This window comes from Prosopis cineraria, unplaced genomic scaffold, assembly GCF_029017545.1.
Source record: "Prosopis cineraria cultivar Desert tree isolate PC_DT_omini unplaced genomic scaffold, ASM2901754v1 PC7, whole genome shotgun sequence".
NCBI classification, from domain to species: domain Eukaryota; kingdom Viridiplantae; phylum Streptophyta; class Magnoliopsida; order Fabales; family Fabaceae; genus Prosopis; species Prosopis cineraria.
This window is the reverse complement of record NW_026555338.1, coordinates 32863472-32885250: the sequence shown is the minus strand read 5'-3', so window position 1 is coordinate 32885250 and position 21779 is coordinate 32863472. Positions and strand designations below refer to the sequence as shown.

Here is a 21779-nt window from a genome sequence, read left to right as displayed (position 1 = left end):
CAGCTTTATTTTTCTTAGTCAATTTCATTCATCTCCTCTAATTCTATTCAACATGATAGAAGCCTAGGATTCTTTTTAATTATTTGATTTTTTTAAAAAAATGAGTTTGAGAAAATTTAAAAATAATGAGAATGAAAAATCAAAAAAATTAAAAGGTATATTTAATACACACAAAAGTTAATACCATATAAAACAGAAGAGTTGGGTATGTATTTATAAAATAAATTGAAAAAATATAAACTTAAATCTCTAAATCTTATTTATATTTTATTATTAATCCTTATACTATTTTTAAATATTTTAAATTATTTTATTTTATTTTTTAATATTTTATATCCTTATACTTTATTTATAAAAAAATTAAAATATTAAAAAAAATAAAAATATGTAAACATAAAATATTAAAAACAAGGATTAAAGTCAGATTATTTTTGGGCCAATCCCAAGTTCTTCTTAAATTAATTGTAAACTCCGAGAAAACCCTTCCTCGTGGGTAGCAGATCTAGTTCGCTGAGTCGACGTACAAGCATCCGATTGTCCGGCGGACGCCGTCCGCCGTTGTCAAACCTGCGTGGTTGTTTTCGGGCAAGCAATGAAGAAGGTTCGAACCCTAGGGCCTTTTCTACTCCCAAAATCCGGTGAGATTGATTTGTTCAATCTGGTGTTTTGAATTTTTCCCTGCCTCGTCTGTTCGCGCTGTTCTTGCTTTGCTTTAAACTTTTCATTTTAATTTGGCTTTGAATCTGGTCGCGTGGTCGTTGAATATTGACACCTTTGGATTTGGGAGTATTTACATATTGAGTTTATTTTTTTGTATTAGTTTTTGCTTGAATGGCGTGTAATTGGCTATTATACTTCCTCCCTCTTCATTTTGATTACTAGCGACTTCTGTGATTTGGATATTGTTTTTTCCCCCGCAGTGTTGGATTTGTTGTGTTTAGGCATTCTGTTTATTAATCTTTTTATATTATCATCAAATTTGGAAATTCTCCAGACTCAAGGTGCTGATGTATGATCTTGTAAATGACTTGGCTCGAGTTGTGTCAAAGTGTCTGGCACAAACGTGAAAGGACATTATATCAACTATGCATATTTCAAAGATTTCAGCAGGGGGCATCGTGTAGTATAGGTCCGCCTCTGTCCATGTCAATACTCTCACTACTAAATTTGCTTGCTGAATTGACACAATCCGACTTATGGATAGGTTCAGTTTGGTTGTGCTATGATGAAGGCTACATGATATCACCCTTCCAAAAAGTTCTCCATTCAATAACTTTGAAATTTTGGAAATGGCCACTTCCAAAGCCATATCTCCCTTCAGGCTCTCTTCCCTCCTCCGCTTGCAGAAGGATCCTGCTCTTGCTCTTGAACTTTTTAGAAACCCTAACCCTAACCATGACCCCAAAAAGCCTTTTAGGTACTCCCTTCTTTCATATGATCTCATCATTACAAAGCTTGGTCGTGCCAAAATGTTTGATCCAATGGAGCAAGTACTCCATCAACTGAAGCAAGAGACACGTTTTACTGTTCCAGAGGTGCTCTTCTGTGTGGTTATATCGTTCTATGGTCGGGCACGCCTTCCTGCGCGGGCCCTCCAAACATTTGAGTCCATCCCATCCTTCCGGTGCAAACAAACTATAAAATCAGTGAATACACTTTTAAATGCACTTTTGAATTGCGGACAATACAAGAAAATGAGGGAAATTCTGTCTGGGATGAATGAATATGGAAAGCCAGATGCTTGTACGTATAATATTCTGATCAATGCTTGTTGTGTTGGAGGGGATATAGAACAAGCAAGGACTATGTTCGATGAAATGCTAAGAAATGGGGTTCGTCCAACTGTGGTGACTTTTGGGACTTTGATTAATGGGCTTTGTTTAAATGGTGAGATACAAGAGGCTTTAAAGCTAAAAGAGGACATGACGAGGGATTTCAAACTAAAACCTAATGTCTTTTTGTATACAACATTGCTTAAAGGGCTTTGTCAGATTGGGGAGCTAAGTTGGGCCTTCAGAATCAAGGATGAAATGGTAAGAAATAAAGTGAAGTTAGATTCTGCCGTTTACAATACCCTAATTGATGCACTTTTCAAGGTTGGAAGGAAGGAAGAGGCACTGGTTGTTATGGAGGAAATGAAAAAGAGTGGTTGCAAACCGGACTTGGTGACTTGTAATGTGATGATCAGTGAATATTGTAGGGAGAAGAATTTTGAAGAGGCCTATAAAATTTTGGAGCAGACGGAAATTTTTAAGCCAGATGTTGTGAATTACAATGTGATTATTGGATCGTTGTGCAGAGAGGGTAAATCAATTGAAGCAAGTGAATTGTTTCAAGATATGCCAAGACGTGGATGTGCTCCTGATGTAGTATCATACCGCACGCTTTTTGATGGGCTTTGTAACTGCATGCACTTCAAGGAGGCAGCATTTATTTTAGATGAGATGATGTTTAAGGGTTATGCACCTCTTAGTAGAAGTATAAACAAGTTTATCTGTCAACTGTGCAGGGAAGGCGATTTTCAGTTACTTTCAGCAGTCATGACAAGTCTGGGCAATGGCAATTTTCTTTATGAGGATATATGGAAAATTGCGGTTTCCATGACTTGCAGTAAGGAGAAGCCATCAGAATTTGAACTGTTTGATACTTTAGTGGTGCCATAAATTCCATTTATTCTGATTTGCAGGTTCGGTTGACGATTCAACCAAATGCACTAGTTATGTTCATTTTTTTGTATATAACAACTCACTGACCAAAGATTCATTGGTGATTATTGGTTGAGAAGGGACAGCGTGAATTCATGCAAAGATTAAGTATATACTCCATGAAGATGCTGAACTTTCATGTCCCATTTGACAGACGGTTTTGATATTTTGTTCCGCCGATCTTCAGATGGCTTGTTTTGTCTTTTGGGCATTGCCATTTTGGATGATAACTATAGGATAGGCAACTTTATTTTTTCAAAAAAAAAAAAAAATTGGTAACGAGATCCAATGTTGAATCTTCATTGAAATTGTAACTGCGAGTGAACGTGGTTACTTAGTTACAAGGTCAAACAAAGTATTTGATGCTTCCTAGGTGTTTGTGTCATCCGTCTTCTCTTCAACTTTGTTGTCAATGTGACAATTTGAAGTTAATTTAAAATCTGGTAACCACATACTGCTGTTGATCTAGTAGGACTCTGGTGAGACAACCTGTTTGCGATGCAGCGTATGATAGAATTTAGCATTGATTAAACGACAGTTGAAGCTAAATAAATTGATTGTAATATAATATTAATTTTGTTGAAATCTATCATTGGCTGCTGCTTCCATAACCAGTCTTAGTAACTATCCTTTAAGTATAATCAATCGATACTGGCAAAATTCTTGTTTGGATATAATGTTTGAACATGAATTAATCATTGGTATTTTGAATAATTACAGAGTGAGAGTAGTCACCCACTTTTTGTGAAATACTTCCTCCAAACCAGGGTATAGGGTATTTTTTAGAAGCATTACTTGATCTAAAATATAAAATATTGAATAATTTTTATAATTATTTTTCTAATTAAACTCCTATTTTATTCATTACTTTTTGTTTTTTTTAAAGATACATTAGAATTTTAATTATCATTATTACAGCATTTATATAAAGTATTTAATAAAGATAAAACTAAGACAATGTAAATTTTTTTAAAAATTATTGTTTCAAATAATATTTTTTTTAGAATCATGAATTACTTATTAATATCTTAGATTTTAGGTTGGAGGGAGCAAAAGATTATATCACTACCCCTCAATTATGTTCTTGACTCCGATAGCAGTAGTATTTGTGCGAAGTTCAAATTACATGAACAGACAGGCGGACAGCCTATTCATAGACTGAATGGGTTTGGGTGCTCATCACATATCTAAATTATTCAGATTAAAAATTTAAATAGTCTAAATTTAAAGCATTATTATGTAATTCTATTTTATTAAAATAAAAAAATATAAAAATTATAAAATAATTTTAATAATTTTTTTATTTTTAATATGGTCTAGATTCAATTTAAAAAATTTAATTTAATATTAAAATTTTTATAATTGATATATATTGACTATTCAGATGTACTCTGCATAAGTTAGATTAACACCAAATAAAATTTGAATTGTGCAGAGTACAACTGGATAGTTAATATATAATGATTATAAACATTTTAATCTTAAATTAGACCCTTTAAATTAAATTTAGATCACATTAATATAATTTTTATAAATTTTTCTTTTAATAAATATAAAAATAAAAAATATAATAATTTTTTAAATTTATGTTATTCAGATTAAAATTTAGATGGTCCAAATAATTTGAATGGCCTAAATTTTATCATAGTGACGAGCATGATAAGCACCCAAACCTGATCCATTCATAGACCGACCACTTCTTGAAAATGAACGCAACCAATGAAACCTTCTTAATAAAACAAGCATCATAGTGCGTATGATGGGAATTTTTTTTTTTGGTAGGTCTATGAGGATTTTTTTCTTTCTTTAAAAGTGATTGTTTGTGGCATTAGACTTTATGTATGTTCTATTGTTCATCAATAAAAAAGTAACAAATATTAATTATATTAAAAATTAAAATTTATATACACACTCCAAGGTGAGCAAAATTAAATTGAAATTAAAGAGCGGCTCAAATCAAATTGAATTTGATCTATTGATTGAGTCTATTCAGTTATACAGTTTGATTCTATTTTCTTTTAATAAAAATTTTGATTGATCAATTTAATTCAATCTGAGAATTATTGAACTAAATAAATCGAATTGATTAAATTATATGTATATTGATGTTTTTGAAAAGGTGAATAAATTCTCATCTACTTGAGTAAGAAACATCTTTCCATCATTTGCAATAATAATATTTTTTTTATTTTAATGTGTTGTTCTCTTTTTTACTTTTACAATTTAATTTTTAATGTAATAGTATTGAGTTTTATTTTCTTTCCATGAGTTGTGTTATAAGATTATTATTTTTTGTTGGGCCTCTAACATCAAAGGAAAAAATGGATGGAAAAATATATGAATAATTAAATTTTATAGACTCAAATTAAAGCCTATAAATTGAATAGGCAGATCTAATCGAACTATTATAATTCGGTTTGATCAAGTATTTTGATTAAATTTAATCCAAATTTTTTAGAAAATTCAACCGATTAGTTCTGAAGAAATTGAAACCGAGGTGATGGAATGCTCATCCCTGAAAGTCCAGGGTCAAGAGTTAAAACTTCGCCATACATTTTCACTTTTCATTAATTCAGCCTGCTTTTATGCTTACAAGGAGACAGCGTGTCACTAACTAAAACCACAAGACACAAGATTAACAACTTTAGCCAGGATTATAGCAGACAATTAAGATTGTTGGGGCCAAATCCGAAAATCCCCCACGATCTCATCCAATCACAAATACTAATCGAAGGGTAGTAAAATGATGAATAAATAATCATACAATAAACTGAGTTATTTGATCCATGTAAAATAATTAAAAAAAGAATCTCAGTAAAATCTGCTGATACATTGACCCGAGGCAGGGCAGGGACCTACCAAGATCATAACCTGCACACCGCAAAGCATATTCTCCTCTATATATTTACAACTTATAAGAATGAACATGCGTGTCTGTGTGAAAACGTGAAAAAAAAAAAAGGAGAAAGAATCTACTTTGACAAAATTATACAAACGTTGAAATGTGAGATGGGGACTATGGAGTGGAAGGAAAGAATCTGGACAGTTTGAAAGTAGGGCGTGGCTCGAGAGTGAGAGGGAGGGTCCGTGATTGAAGATGATGTTGATGTGATGGTTGAAGGAAAGGGAATATTATAATTAATAGCGGCCTACCATTGCCTGCCTCTCGTATAATTTTTTTTTTTTGAATTAAAGGCTACGAATAAATCATGCTAATTAATAACGTCAGTCATATTAACATATAAAAAATTACAACAATAAGACAGCCGGCTAATAAAAACACAACATATAAATTTTCATTATCTCAAGTTAAATGTTTACGAGGAAAAATATATTATTAATATATACTTTATTCAATTTTATTTATAAATTATTTTTATTAATTTTATTAATATTAATATAATAAAAATATAAAAAATAAAAATAAGTAAAATTTTAAATATAACTCTCATGTAAAAAGTAAAAACTAAGTTAACCATATAATATTATTTTTTATCTTTATTTTTTTTACTTTTTAAGGATAATTTTAAAATTTTAATTTAAAATAAAATAATTTCATCAATAAATAATTTATAAAATAAATTAAATTATACTTTTAAAAAGTGATTAATATATTAAACTAAAGAAGTATATAGTATATATATTTAAAGCTAGACATGTAGATGAGTTTTATGAGTTGGCTCAAATACCATGTTATAAAGGTTGGGTTGTACTGTAAAAAATCAATTCAAATAAAAATATATCTTTTCAAGCACACACAAAGTAACTCTGGAATTAAATCGGTTAACTTTAATAGTTTAAGGTCCATCCATTTAACATCTATTATTTATAAATAATTGAAAATAAAACAAGTCAAAATGAATCATAATGAAATATATGAATCTCATGTACTTATAATATTAATTTTTTTAATTTTATGAAATATCATATTAAAACTTATAATTTAGATGTACAAATATTCACGCAAAAAGGGGGCTTGATGCTATTTAACTCACCAACATACGTGGACTGGGTTGGGTTATAATTTTCCAATCGTAACTTCTCATAGTAATAAGGGAGCAAGTGGCCCCACAAAAAATAAAATTTATTTTACTCAAGTTTATACGTATTATATATTTAGATAATTTTTAACAATATGAGTTGCTCCTATAAAAGGTGTGTGTGTGTGGGGGTTGCCTCCCCAACCTAAAATTTATGAGCTGTCACAATTCCAACCATATAAAATGAGTTGAACTGAACTAAACACATTTTCTCCTCAACCCATGTGAGCAAAACTCAATGCAAAGATTTTGGTTTACTCATAAATACAAGGTATCATTCTCCCTTATCTCTCTGTTAAAATTTTATTTTAGTCCAATAAGGTTAAAAAAAAGTTTTATTAAAACACTGCAATACCAATCATGTTATATGATAGTGAATATTGAACAACAAGAGTAGGGGTATTTAACTTATACCCATTTCAATTTGCCTAATTCTATTCTGGTCAAATTAAGATAGGACTTTACAGAATGAAATAATAAAAAAGTTTGGGAAGAAATGGGACATGAGGTCGTCCCAAATATTATATATATATATATGTATGTATGTATGATTTTTTTATTTTAAAAATATACTCCTTAGTTAAAAAATATAAGATATTTTTAATTGAATCTTACCCCGATAAAGTAGTTATTTACTTTTCAACGAACCCTATCTTTTTATATTTATCCCTATTAAACACCTTATAATAAATATAAAATCACTAATAGGGACACTTTAACAAAAAAAAGATAATATTCCACCTCAAAAGACTAAAGATGCCTTATATTTTTAAACATCCAACATCTCAAAAAATACTTTATATTTTTAAACGAAGGGAGTACATTAAATATATTAATTATATTAATACAGTTTATACTTATATTACTTATAATTTCAATACTTGCCATTTTTATTTAAAACTAAAAGTTTTTTATATTAATAATTTTGATGATATAGAGTAAGCAATATATGTTAATATCTTTATTTACAATATATTAATTATATTAATGTAATTTATTCTCATATTTACCTATTTAATTACTTTTTTTATACCATATTTCTTGCTTTACTTTAGAAAAAGTTACTAGCTTAACATATTTCAATTAAAGAAAAAAAAATGATAATAAAATTTCTCTGAAATATATCAATGATAATTTGATCTATTAAAATGCTATAATTTTCTTGAAATCCCTAGAGAATTTTCTATTATTAATGAATTTATATAAATTATCAAATTACTCTTGTTAAAAACAAATGATTCTCAACTTTTTTTTTCTTATATTTATAACTTTTATTTTTATATTTACAACAATGCAATAGCAAATAAAGAATTTAATATGTGAAGTTGTGATTTGTTGTTACATTGTTGTGAATTTAAGAAAAAAAATTGCAAATATAAGAAGAAAAATTATGAATTATTTATTTTAAACAAGAGTAATTTAGTAATTTATATAAATTTATTAATGACAAAAAGGTCTTTAGGGACTTGAGGAGAATTATGATATTTTGAATGATCAAATTATCATTTATATGTTTCAAAGAAATTTTATTGTCATTTTTCCTAAAGAAAAATAACAATGACTTGATGTTGTGTCTGCCTTGTTTGTTATTGCTCTTATAAGCTAGAGATCACCTATAATTGCTATTATAATTTGTTATCTCTCATGTGCACTTGAGTTAAGTTGTATATTTGTAGTTGTCATTAATGCAATTCAATAATTGGTGTGATTTATGTACTATTTAAGTTATGCGATTTAAAATTTTAATTAATGAACGTTATTATCTAAGTTTTTTCCCTACATTGTTCACTTTATTGGGACAATGGGATGTCCTGATTTCGTCTTGTCCCATCTTGATTTGTAATGAGATGGGACGGGATATAAAATAAAAATTTAATCTTGATAATTTTTCAGAATAGGGTATGGGGTAGGAGTGTTTCGGTCCTGTCTCGTGAACACCCATAAACATGAGTATAAAGTTGGAATAACAAAGATAAAAATATTGAGATAGATATGCAAGTGTATGTGAAAAGACAATTTGAAATAGACATATATACAAAAAAGTAAGCGTGACACTTATTGAAAAAAAATGATAAAAAATTATTTGAATATGTACAAGAAGAGAAGGTTGTAGGAGGCATTGATAAGAAAAGTAGAATATATAGTCTTGAGTTCTATAAAGCGAGGTAGAAAAAAAAAACTAAAAAGAACACTTGTGAAAATTATTTTTAGTTAATAATTCTAAACGTTTGGCTAATAATAGAATATAGTAACATCATACAATTCATATTAATGATAGAATATAATAGGATAAGGCTTGTTGTTTGATATCCTACTTATTGGAGAATTTTAATCTTTATGCATTAAATTAAAGTAATTAAATATAGGATATTTAAAAAATGTTACGAATTTTCTGTATTAATTATAAATAATCAATTTGCTTATTTTTCTGGATTCTACAAAATACATCAATGGAATAGTAACTGTTGATTTATGCTTCCGACAGAGGTTTTTGGTCTTTAAAAAAATATATTCTTTTCACTTTAAATTATAAAATACTTTTAAGTGAGATTTGACCTCTCAACATATAAGATAATATTAAAATTTGATTAGATAAATTTATTTCAATATTATATTTTCTTTCTCTATTTAATTCTTGTCTCTCTTTTTAATATATTAATTTTTTTGCCAACATTTTAATATATTAAATTAAAAGTATTTTTAAAAATTTATATTTTTATTTTAAAAAATAAAATTGTTAAACGCATATAATAAGAATTATTAGTATGTAAAATTTTATTAATATCTTATTATTTAGAAGGGAGCACAAACACATTACACACCTCTTGTTTTTGGGGCCAAAAAAGGGAGTATAAACACCTCTTCCGTAAGATTTTACAACCATTTTAGAGGAAGGGATGCTAAAATTGTCCTCGCACGCTCCTTCATCAGTATCACCGACCTTATTCAACAAAGTGGGGCCCAATAGATAGAGTTTCTTCATATACATTCACAGGTGGGACCCACTCTTACAATAAATTCACACATCCCATCCCACCCACCATTATTGGTCTGGATTAATAGTCACAAGGGCATTAGTGGCATTTCATTTAAATTATTTTTTAAAGTTAAAATTCTGCAAGTCCCAACACGTGAGCATTCCCAAACAGGAATGAAGAGGAATGATAACATCAGCGCAGGGCTTTTTTAGGCTTTCAATGCAATGCGCATAAAGTAAGTTCAGAGGAGGATAAAACATGACCAGGACCAACACTCGAATAACACAGGGGACTATAAAATTACCAGCTATATATATATATATATATATATATATATGTACATATTATATATAACATGCAATGTCTTGTAAAGATGTGCAGAACAGCTAGACAGACCCTGTGCCACTACATGGCCTAATATCATCAAAAACTTTTGAGGGTGTGTCAATGATAAATCTAATGATATTTAAAAACAAGCATGATACTAAAACCAAAAGCTTCTGAAGGAAAAAAAAAAAAAGGGTGGTTCCCAATGCAACGGTCCACGCGCTTCCCTATTCAAAACTGACAAAATACAAATGGACAAGGAGCCCCACAGCACACTCAGCCATGCAGAGCACAGCACGGCATTGGCCATGTCCCTTCCCTCCAAACTTCACAAGAGAGAAATAATGGCTTCCAGTTCATTGTACCAGAGACGCAGAGATTCTTCGGTCATGCACAGGCCATGTCCTTACCTCACAACTATACTCCACAAAAGAAAACAATGGCTTCCAGTTCAATGTACGAGAGATTCTTCTGAAAAATCAATCTGCAGAAGATAAATAAAACCAAACTAATCAAAAAACAGCACAGACATGTCCCAAGTATTGCCTAAACACATTTCCAAGTAATTTTATGATCCACTTTATCTCTAAGATTTTACCCGAGGATTTTCCCGCCGGTATTATTGTAGGGTCAGTGCCTGAACCGGGGCTACCTTTGTTTGGTGGAAGTGTACTTTTCTTTTACTACCTTGCTTTGGGACTGTGAGAGGTAAACTTGGCACTGTATAATAGTTTTGCCAATCCTGAACCCTGGAACTACAGCGAAAGCAACTTGTGTATGGTCTGAAGAATCATCATCATTCACGCATTCCATGTACACTTCAGAGAATCTACATCCCTTTTTCACTTGAAAGATTGAAGCTTGGGGCTCAAATGAGAAGGCCAAGCAATGCAGGAGCCATACCCTCTTAGCCATCTCAGCAAATGATGTGAAGAAGCTTGTATACGGAAATTCTCCAGCATTTAGAAGGTCTCTCTGGCGCAGGTTACCAAAAAATGAATACTCCATTTTTGGATGAACAAGTCTTAGGTACTTGATTCTGCAAAATTTGGCAAATGGTGATCTTGGCTTCTCAGAAAGAAATTCCTTTGCTTTCATGAGCTTCAGCTCATTGAATCCCTCGAAGAACAGCTTCTGTTGATTATTCCTATCCGGAGGATTTTCATTAGGAATGGAGAAGCTAGGAAAGTGGAAAGAATCAAACATTTCCCTGCAAACAAAGGACTCAATGGCAAAACACTTGTGATCTTCTTTCCAGAAAACAATGTTTGGATGAATAGCATTCACGGAAGCATCAATATCCCACCCAACGGATCTCATCTCATCCACAATCAACCTTACGAAGCTTCGAATTGACCTAACTGTGTGACGAATAACAGTGACAAAATGGCTAGAACTTAATCCAGATACATGCAGATTTTCAAGCATGGATAATGAGCCACTTTGATTCAATCTCTTCTCGATCAACCTGTTATGCTTAGTAGCTTCCTCTAGCTTTTCCTTCAGAAATATAATCTCAGATTCCTTTAGCCTTACCTGAGATTCTAACTTCTTCCCCATAATCTCAAAGGTTTTGTTAACACTTTGCAGCTCCTTCAATTCAGCTGCGAGAATTGCTGTGTCAGGTGAAGGATCTGACTGTTTCTTTAAGTAACACTGCTTTAGCTCAGACAAGTTCTTCAGCTCAGAGACTACTAATTTATCAGCAGCTTCAATCCCATCCGGGTCATAAGGAGATTGAGCAAATTGAAGCTGCGCATATGAAGCTTTCACAAAAGAAATGCTAGCAAATACTTTTGCGAGCAAAGCTTCAGCGGCTAGTCTTTCTTGAAGCTCTTCAGCTTCCATGTCACGACACAAGCTGTTGCCTTCATCCTTGAGATTTGCTTCAGTTTTAACTTTCTTCTGTCCTTCAGTTTGTGCAATTCCAGTTAGTGCTCTAAGGTGAAGAACCTTAGCAAACGTGCGAGCCAATTTACTCTTTCTTGGTGCAACTGATGATGGCTTAACTGACTCCATCTGCAAAAAAGTATTACAGATTATGCAAATGAAGATGAGAGTGATGAAATGTATTTAAAGTTTTAAAAAGATTCAGAAGAACGATAAAGTTTAAAGACGATGGCTATCGTGATGAGCATGTTGAAAGAAAGGGGGGAAAAGGAATATGCTTTAACTCTTAGATCGAGGCGATCAATTGGGATGTAATTTTTCTTTTTGTTCTTCATCTGTAAAAGTTTCTAATAACTTTCAAAATTGTCAGAAAGTTGGTTCCAGCAAGGGACTTGAGAAGACATGGATGTAAATAAATCAAGAATGTGAACATGATCAAAAGATTCAATTAAAGTTCAAAGGTAAATGTTTATTCGCCTAGCAATAAGGATGTCAGTCCAAGATGGCAATTGGCAACATGGACCATAAGTAAAGGCCAAGTCTTGCAAAACCAAGCGAGAGCAGAAAAGAAGAATCAGTAACTGAATCAACTTAACAACGGTAGCAAGATTTACTTTTACATAATTATTGATACTTCTGTGCAGATTTGACATGTTAAGCAGGCCTAACTTAGTTTTCTAACCTTTTGCTTCAATGCGCTTAAGAGCAGTAGGCCCGTCTATTGAATAATCAGATCTTCCTTGTAACGTAACCGGTCAAATAAACTAGTTCTTCAGATTCTTTGGGATAAATTATTGCCAAAGTAGTAATAATAACAAAACACATTCTTAAACTATAGCTAACAAAAACCCATCAATTATATAAAGGCAAAGTCTTGCATACTGGATCTGCAGCTTGAAAGGAACACAAGTAGGCAAACGTAAACCACAACTTGTCTTCTGAAATTCTGACGATACGTGAAGTGAATTTTTTTTTTTTATTCACAAAAATATTATCGTCTTGGCTTTTATGTCTTAGGATTCCCTGGGATCTGCTTATTCAAAATCTAAAAGACATGGACTTGATGTAAATTAGTACTTGGTATCTCCGGTGCACAGAAGGATTCATCAAAGTCGATATTTGACATGGTACTTTTTACTTTACATCATGACAGTGAAGAAAGTTAACCATCCCCACCAGGCATCACCACATGGTAAAAGATCTATTATTCCCTTTCTCTCCTGCTCACCAACAATGGCTTGATAAGATGGGAGTGTGCAGAGACAATGATCTTATTACGCATGGCGATGTTCTCCATGACTAATTCCAACACTTCATATAGCAATTATGCAGAATCAGAACCCTATCATGTTTCTCATGGCTACTGTCATTTAAACATCGAACAAGACAGATATTCACATGATTGTGTATCAAAAGTCAAAATAAACAAGATGAGATTCCTGGGTGCTTTCAAAATCTACAACACCCGAGACTATCTAGCCCCATGGGATGTAAATAATAGAGACTGCAAAAGGAAGTCTAATGGAAGAAGTTAACCCAACGACGATAGCACTGCAATAAGCAGCATAAAACTCTGAGAAATTTAGCCCTTATCACTTCAACAAAGACAATTGATTACAAAAATCAAGACAATTCATTATACCTTCTGAATTATTCCACGAAATAGGGCGTAAAAGAAACCGTCAACTTCTCTTCATTATGAAACGTAAAACTCAAGAAAACAGAGTAACAACACTTAACTACATGTCCCCGATAACTGCGACCTTGAAATAGCCTGCAACCAAACGCTGATAAAAGGGTAGAATCAAGAACATGGACAAAAGAACACAAAGGAATAGACTTTTCTCCAAACACAAAAACAACACAACACCGTAAAAGGCAAATACAATGAGTATTGATATTGAGTTACTACCACCACAACTCACAGATACCCAGATGAAAAACTCAAAAAAGAGAGTACAGTTTTAAAAAGGAAAAACCAAAACGTGTTCATATTTAGCCCAGTGAATAAAACGAAAACGCGTCTAAAGCATACAGATGTCTCCTTTAGAAGATATCAAAAACAAAACACCGACTTTAAACTTTAAGCGATAACAAAAGCCAGAAGCTTCTGATTCTGTTTCCTACTAGCAGCACCACACACCATGCAAAACTTCATAAAACAGAACAAGATGATGCGACAATAAGGAAGACTTTAAACGAGAATCAAAAGTCAGAAGAAATGAAGAATGAATGGGGATGGAGTTTCATACGAAGTTTCCCAAAGCCAGCCTCAAGTCAAATGTAAAAATCGTATCCCAATCTCTTTAATGTCTCGATACAGACTTAAATGATCTGCTCCTTTTCCGTTTCCCTCTGAGCTTCAAAAAACATGCCGCCCTCTGAAGAAGAGACTGAGGGGGAGAAATAAGACAACCTTTCACCCTTTCACCGAGCCAGGAATAAGACAGCTGTAAGACAGAAAATTCATATAGAGGGAGGGAAACAGGGGAGGGGAAAGAAAAAAATAAAATAAAAACGAAAACAGAGAATTTGAGAGAGAGATTGGAAACGAGGAAAAAGAAGACGGAATTGAGAAAATGTCCGACCACACTTGCGACTGACTAGGCATGGGGAATTTAAAAATAAGAGACCACAAGAGCCGAATTGGAATTTCGATAATTCATCGATCGTACTTGTCTGCCCCTGTTCTCCTATCCGTTGCGTTAAAGGTATCGCGGAGATTTCGAGGTCGGATAGGGGTAGTAATGGAATTACAGTTGCGGTGTAAAATTATCAGATTCTTACGCAGGTCAGAGGTGGACCTGTGAAATGAACGGCCAGGATCCAGACATAGGAATGTTTTTGTTTTGCAAGTATTATTAATTTTTCTGGGTAGAATCACTATGATTATTTTTTATCAATAAAGATTCGTAAACTACGGTTCTGTTCTGATCAGTTGACGTGGACCATTTCCTGGTTTCCATCTGCACAGGCTCGCTTAATCTTTAATTACAGCAGTATTAGTGTCAACTATTAGATCGATTACGAGTAATACCTAATAGAGTTTTTTTTTTCCATACATTTTATTACAAAAAAAATATTTTCCTTATGATGTATAAATTTTGCAATTCACCTTAAATTTTGTAGAAAACATACTCCGCAATTTATTTAATGAAAGAAAATTTGTATCAATTAAAAATTAATTATTGTTAAAATTTGAATAAAAAAGTCTGAATGAATTATCATTAATTTAGAATAAGTTATTGTTAAGACTTAAATAAATATTTGTTGACGTGAGACTAATTTAAATTAATAAGTATTTATTTAAATTTTAACAATAAATAATCCTTAACTTATTTAAATTTTTTCCACACAGCTCTTCATTAATATTTTTCCTTATTTAATTCATGGCAACATTCATGAGTCAGCGATGCTGTAACTCGTCTCGAATTCTATAGTTTATTTATACAGATTATAGAATCTATTATTCATCAATATTATTTCCCGATCTTCAATAATAAGTTATAGTTTTAAGGTTAATTGTGTCTCTAGTTATGACTTGTTACAAAGTTCTGGTAATTAAAATATTTTTTTTGCAAAGTATCTCGTACATAATATTAAAATCACCTATCTTGCTTAATGAACATGTACTTAATTTCTATTAAAAAAGATAGTATCGCCAATGGCGACATTTAATTGATGGCGGAGCTGGTAAAAAAATAATTTGATATTACATATTAACTAGATTTCAGGGTTTACTTAATATTCGTTTAAAAAAATTGTGACTTGTAATTACCAAAGGAAGAAGTATTTTATCTAATAAAAAATTTAGAAAGGCGCAATATTTTACAAATAGTAAATAGTACTCTCTTCATTTTAAATTATAATACACTTTGAGAACAAATCTTATGTACCAATAAATCTCATTAAATATATTTAATAATTTTATATTTTCAAAATAAAAAAGATAGACTTTTAAAAATATTTATAATTTAATATATTGAGAAGAGAACAAACAAAAATTAATTAGAAAGAGAGAAATATTGAAATAAGTTTATTTAATGAAATTTAAATCTTTTTAAAGTATTTTATATTTTAGAAAGTCAAATTTCTTTTAAAAGTTTCTTACAATTGGAGGAGGGACTACTACAATTTATTTTGAATTTAGTGTAAATGTTCATACAGTTATATTCTAGCTTTTTAATATTTTGAACGTTTTCTATTATATTGGTGTTTCCTGAAAATGATTTAATCATTTAATTCATTTTTTCCATGTTTAACTTATCGTTTGTAATTGATTGTAAATTTCATACCCGAACGTGAGGATTGTTTATGTAGTAACCGGGGACAAGCATGCAATGCATAGCATACAATCACAGCACACGTTTTTTACATTAATGGATACCTTTTTTAAGTTTCATTGATATTGCCCTTCCTTTTTTTTAACAACCTCGTATTTTCTATGAAGAAAAAAAAAAGAAAATAAAGCGACTAAATAGATTGTTTTAATATTTTCTATTGAAAATAGCAAGTTGATAATCTAGCTGTAGGCTTGCTTGCCCACTGAAAACTCTTACCTAATATGTAATTTATTAATAACAGTGTCAACTTAATTCTCAGAATTGTAAAAGTAATATTTGATTAGGCCCTTATTAATTATTACCCAGAAAACAGTCCTTCATTTGATTATATGTCATTTAATTGAAAAAGACTGAACATAGTTGTCCTTAATATTTAATTAAGAAATATTGGAATTAGTTTAAAAGTCTTAATCGTAGAACACGATAATCTTCCCTTTTGGCAGAATTGAATGGTCATGAGAACGCATGCACTAAAACATCATTAATTGGGCCACATCAGATATTAACCTGAAATCCTAAACTTGAATTTTCTATTATTCCAGCTTTGTGTCCTGTGCGTGGCAATTTTTTTTAAATATTTCCTTTCTGGCCTGAGTACTTGTTTTCGGATTTGAGTAAGAAATAAATTACTAAAAAAGTTGACATCTTAGTTAGGCAAAAATTATTTTTCACATAACCGAGGGACCAAATATTTTCATGTATTTTTTCCCTGACAAGTCAATTAATATGTACATATTGGTGTTATTTCGTTGTCTATACCGGGCCTGATTTTGAACTCATGAGATTTATGTCTACTAATTAAAATGGAACTCAGAAGTCTTTTTAAAAAAGAATTGAATGATCCTCAAAATTCGAAGGAAATGATTAAGATTATGATAACAATTGGCTAAATAAATAACCCACTTTGTTTTATGCGTGATCAAGTCTTTAATGTTGCGGCGTACGACTTACGAGTTACGCCCTGATTGGCATTCGAAAACGACATTGGATGTACTGCGTTTTAAGCGAGGCAAGATTAACAAATTGAACTGATGCAAGCATTAGCATGAATAAATAACCACGGATTTATTTGGTTGATCTTAATTTGGGCTAAAAATTAAATAATTATTGCCACCACTCGCCATGGTTCGGCAAAGGAAAACTCCAGATTTACTGTCCTTATTTGGCCAACAATTCCAAATTCTTTTAATTAGGCTAATCCTACAATCATGTGAACGAGCTATTAACACTTGCTAGTCTGAAGAACAGAGAGTTCGCAATTCTTTTAGGGGTAAGATGCTTATTTTTTACTAGGAATAAAGGTAAATAAAAATAAAGAAAAAGAGAGACATGAGGATAATTAAAATTTTAAAAAATTATGTTTTGTTTGAATTTTTTTTAAAAAAGAGAGGAACACAAGGATAGGATTTATTATTCCAGGAGTTTCATATAAATGACTTTCATTTTTTTCTCTGAATATTCCATCTTATATTATATCAAGGCATTTAAATTTAATATTGGATAAAATATACTTTTAATCTCTTGACTTTTTATAAAATTTTATTTTAGTCATTTAATTTTATGAAATATCATTTTATTTCTTTAGCCCTAATATTATTAATTTCAATACAGAAATTACAAAGATTTTTCTTTGTTTTTTTTTTTGGCAAACAAATGCGTAAAACAATTCTATATTCGACTAACATAATCATATTTTATGCAATTTAAGATTGATGAATTTTGCTAAAAAAATAATTATAATGTTTTATGGCTCCCTAAAAAGAGACTATATATTATATATACAATATAAGAGTCACATTTTATGAAACCAAAACTTTTGATAAAAATATGTACACACCAATTTAATGTTTAGAGAAAAAAATGAATGAATTTTTATTTAATTCCGTGCATCATGCAGACATTTTTTAGTGATGTATATATATATATATATATATCTATAGGATATATGTCACTGACCTTATCTAATTTACTCCAAATTAGCTGAAATTAAATAAGAACTAAAAAACTCAGTTACAATTCAAGGGCGAGAACAATCGCACGTATATTCAATGAATGTATGCCATCTGTCATTCCTTCTCCCCACATAATATAACAACATTTATTGTTACTTCCCTGTTTGTCTCTCGAATCTCGATTGTGAGAACACAATGTGAGTATATAAATGTGTATTATTAATTAATAATTTCACTTCTGTTCTTCAATGCATGCAAGGTCAATTCTTGTTTATTAATATGAAAATTACATTACTGCTGTCTTTAATTTCCATAACTCATCGCATCGAATCCATTATTTTTAATAATTCCGTTCTTGTATTTTACCCCAAATAATATAGGAATTCAAATAATTCAAACGGGTAGATGTAGATGCACATGTGGAGCGTTTCATAAACTCTTTCTATATTATTGCCTCATATAATTAATTATCAAAATTTGCAAATTAAAGGTTTCCCCCTCCATGAAAATTATTGAACTTCGATCAATTTACTAAAAAAGACAACAAGATCATTTCTGAAAACGTTTCCAGTCGGCATTCATTAACTTGGCAAAAGAATGCACACGCAGTCAATTAGACATGTTGAAAGTATAAAACTAAAAAGAGTAAATTACTCTCAATTTTTTGGTATATTGCTGAGACAACACGAAATTTCAAACCTAGATTTTTCACATGGAAAAAATAATATTCATTTTAAAAAGGTAAATATATTATGAGATACGTAGGCTCATGTGAAGTTCAATTAAAAGGTGGCGGATGTATAATAAATTAAGAAAATAAAATAGCTTGAGGGACGAAAATTATTCACTTTACATCGCACTCCTGACTCCCCTACGCCAATTTTCTTTTTCTTTTTGGTCCATATTATTTTAATTTTAATTTTACTTTAGCCATATACTAACAAATAACTTTGGACAAATATAGTAGATAATTTATAAGTCTGTTTGTTTGGATTCGATTCTTTTTTCCTTTTGCGTGGACATTAATTGGCACGCGTCGAAATTAATTTGTAGAAAGCGACCCTGACGAGCGTTATGGCTTGGGGAGTAGGTGAGAGGTGATTGTGTTTTGAAGGAATGGAGACAAATGCATGTTTCGTGCACTCACCACATGTGCGTAAAATAAAATCATTTAACAATGATCTTAATTGAAGATCCAATTCAAACCTTAAAATCCCACTAAAATTGAAAATAAAAGAGTTTTATAATTCAAACAGTAAAATAAAGTTCGTTTTATCGTCTCAAATTTTCAAGGCACATTCCAATGGTGCGATACATCCCAGCATTACAATGATGACTTGTTACATGTAATTACGAATCTTGTGGCATACTCGTCCTATTAATCCATACCATCACACTGTTCATTTCTATCCTTATATATATATATATATATATATAATATTGTACCAAGGTTAATTAAAATAGCAGTGCATAGTGAGGCATTTATGATCAAAATTGCGTCTGGTTAATTAATAGAAAATTGGTTATAAGCTTGAAAAATTTAACATTTATTCCCTCCGTTTAAAAATATAAAGTATTTTTTGAGAAGTTAGATATTAAAAAAATGTAAGGCATTTTTAATCTTTCAAAGTGTAATCGTTACTTTTTTTTTTAAAGTGTCCCTATTGATGAATGATTTTATATTTATTGTAAGATGTTTAATAGAGATAAATATAAAAAAATAGAATTAGTTTAAAAATAGATAACTACTTTATTGAGAGGTGAGATTCAATTAAAACTGTATTATATTTTTTAATGGGAAAGTAAGCAAAATTATGACAATACTGAAATGTAATAAAACATTAACTGGAAAGAATTGTGAGGAAATTTGTGTTTAAATATTTTTAAAAAATCATAATTGATTTTAGCGTGTAATAGGAGTGTACGGATATAATTGTATAAAAATATGATTTTCTCTTCCAAAATTTAATTATATTAACATAAGGAGTGATGTGGTCAAAATGTGAATACCGTTGGGGTCCGGAAATGGCCCGAGACACCAAGATTGTTGGATTCTGTTTGTTGACATGCTCATAATATTATAAATGGCGCTGCTTTTGCTGTAGAAATAATGAATGCACGGGGGGGCCGTGACGTGTAAATTTTATATATTCTTTGTATTATTATTTATTGTACTCAAATCTAAAATATAATTGCGAAAAAAGAAAAGATGTAGAGAAATATGAAAGCAATAAAGAATAAAATTTGCACACGATCTTACTAATATTTTTCTTGGGCGGGAAAGGGTTTGCTTTAGACATGTGCGAGTACGACAGCACACATGGGTTCTAATTTATTTATATTTGGGAAATCTTCTCTTTATGATATGTGCATGGTCCAGACGGCCCACTATTTTATTGAAACCGCAGGGTCGGCGTTCGGCACCTGCACCAAGGACAGTTTTGTACATTCGGCAATAAAAACAAAAATTCCCTTCCTATCTATATCATCAATATATCTAAAAAAAACGTAGATACGGGGAACGGAAGCGTTCTCAAATCGTGCTCCATTTGGGCGACTCATTTCTGCCCCTCATTTTAACTGCTTCTTAGAAGCGAGTTTCGAGATATCATTCTCTTATATTATATTTAGATACATTTAGATTTGAAATTGGACCAAATCTATTGTTTAGATCCATATAAATTTATGAATTTGGATTTAATAATTAAATCTATACTTAAATATAATTTTTTTATAATTTTAAATCCTTTCAACATATTAGGAATTTTAAATTTTAGTTCACTTTCAATCGTCCTTCTCCATCACTTGGTGTTGGTTGTCCATCGTCATCGTCTGGGATCAAACTATGATCACTATCTATGATTCGTCCACCTTCATTGTTTGACGCCAAATGCTGCTGTTAACTGAGAATGATTTAGTGCCAAATGCTAATGATGCAACCTCAGATGATTAGGTCATTGTTATTGACAAGGATTAGACTGTCGACACCAAACGTGACTAGACCTCCACCAACGAGGTTGATAATTAACAGTGACCAAGACTTTTCTCGTTTGTCATTTGGGACTAAATTGCTGATGCCCATCGAAATTGGACCACTAGTGTCAACTAAGACTGAAACACTGACTTCAATTGGGATCAAATTGTTGACTTTGATATGGATTAGATCATTGGTGTCAATTGGGACTAAGCTATGGCACCAACAAGGACAGGACTACCGGCATTGATTAGGACGAGACTACTAGCATCAACTAAAATTGGACCGCTAGTGCTAACTTTGACTTGGATCGGACTACTGATGTAGTTTGAGTTGCTTTTAAATTTAAGCATATAATTTGAAATTTGAAACATAAGTTTACTTGAGATTCAAATAAAGGATTTTAATATTATCATTTTAAATTTTTTATATCATCTAAATAAAAATTTTAGAATCTATAAATTTTAAATATGAGATTTCAAATCCAAATTTTTAACCTAAATCTATCCATCCAAGCACAACTTAAAATAATTCCTGTTTATTCCATTTAGTCTTGTACCCTTTTTCGTC

The 21779-nt window shown here is 31.0% G+C and overlaps 2 protein-coding genes across 8 annotated transcripts; one reads left to right on the top strand and one right to left on the bottom strand.

Moving 5' to 3' along the window:
- The first annotated feature begins 447 nt into the window (after positions 1-447).
- On the top strand, positions 448-2829 carry LOC129315438 (putative pentatricopeptide repeat-containing protein At1g53330). Of its 2 annotated transcripts, none has more exons than XM_054959103.1 (2): positions 448-638; positions 995-2829. In XM_054959103.1, exon 2 carries the CDS (start codon positions 1290-1292, stop codon positions 2661-2663), a length of 1374 nt encoding a protein of 457 aa, XP_054815078.1. In that variant the 5' UTR covers positions 448-638; positions 995-1289; the 3' UTR covers positions 2664-2829. The 2 variants fall into 2 exon arrangements, with proteins under 2 accessions (XP_054815078.1, XP_054815079.1); XM_054959104.1 differs by having other exon boundaries at positions 448-1129; positions 1205-2829.
- Positions 2830-9998: 7169 nt separating this feature from the next.
- Positions 9999-14542, bottom strand: LOC129315840 (protein GRAVITROPIC IN THE LIGHT 1). Of its 6 annotated transcripts, none has more exons than XM_054959943.1 (4): positions 14193-14542; positions 13583-13727; positions 10649-13491; positions 9999-10534 (listed from the first exon to the last, which is right to left on the bottom strand). In XM_054959943.1, exon 3 carries the CDS (start codon positions 12067-12069, stop codon positions 10699-10701), a length of 1371 nt encoding a protein of 456 aa, XP_054815918.1. In that variant the 5' UTR covers positions 12070-13491; positions 13583-13727; positions 14193-14542; the 3' UTR covers positions 9999-10534; positions 10649-10698. The 6 variants fall into 6 exon arrangements, with proteins under 6 accessions (XP_054815918.1, XP_054815917.1, XP_054815920.1 ...); XM_054959942.1 differs by having other exon boundaries at positions 10649-12069; XM_054959945.1 differs by having other exon boundaries at positions 10649-12069; positions 13681-13727.
- Positions 14543-21779: the final 7237 nt, after the last annotated feature.

Coding starts and splice junctions, on each gene's coding strand:
- LOC129315438 (XM_054959103.1), top strand. CDS start 1,290: ATGGCCACTTCCAAAGCCATATCTCCCTTCAGGCTCTCTTCCCTCCTC.
- LOC129315840 (XM_054959943.1), bottom strand. CDS start 12,069: ATGGAGTCAGTTAAGCCATCATCAGTTGCACCAAGAAAGAGTAAATTG.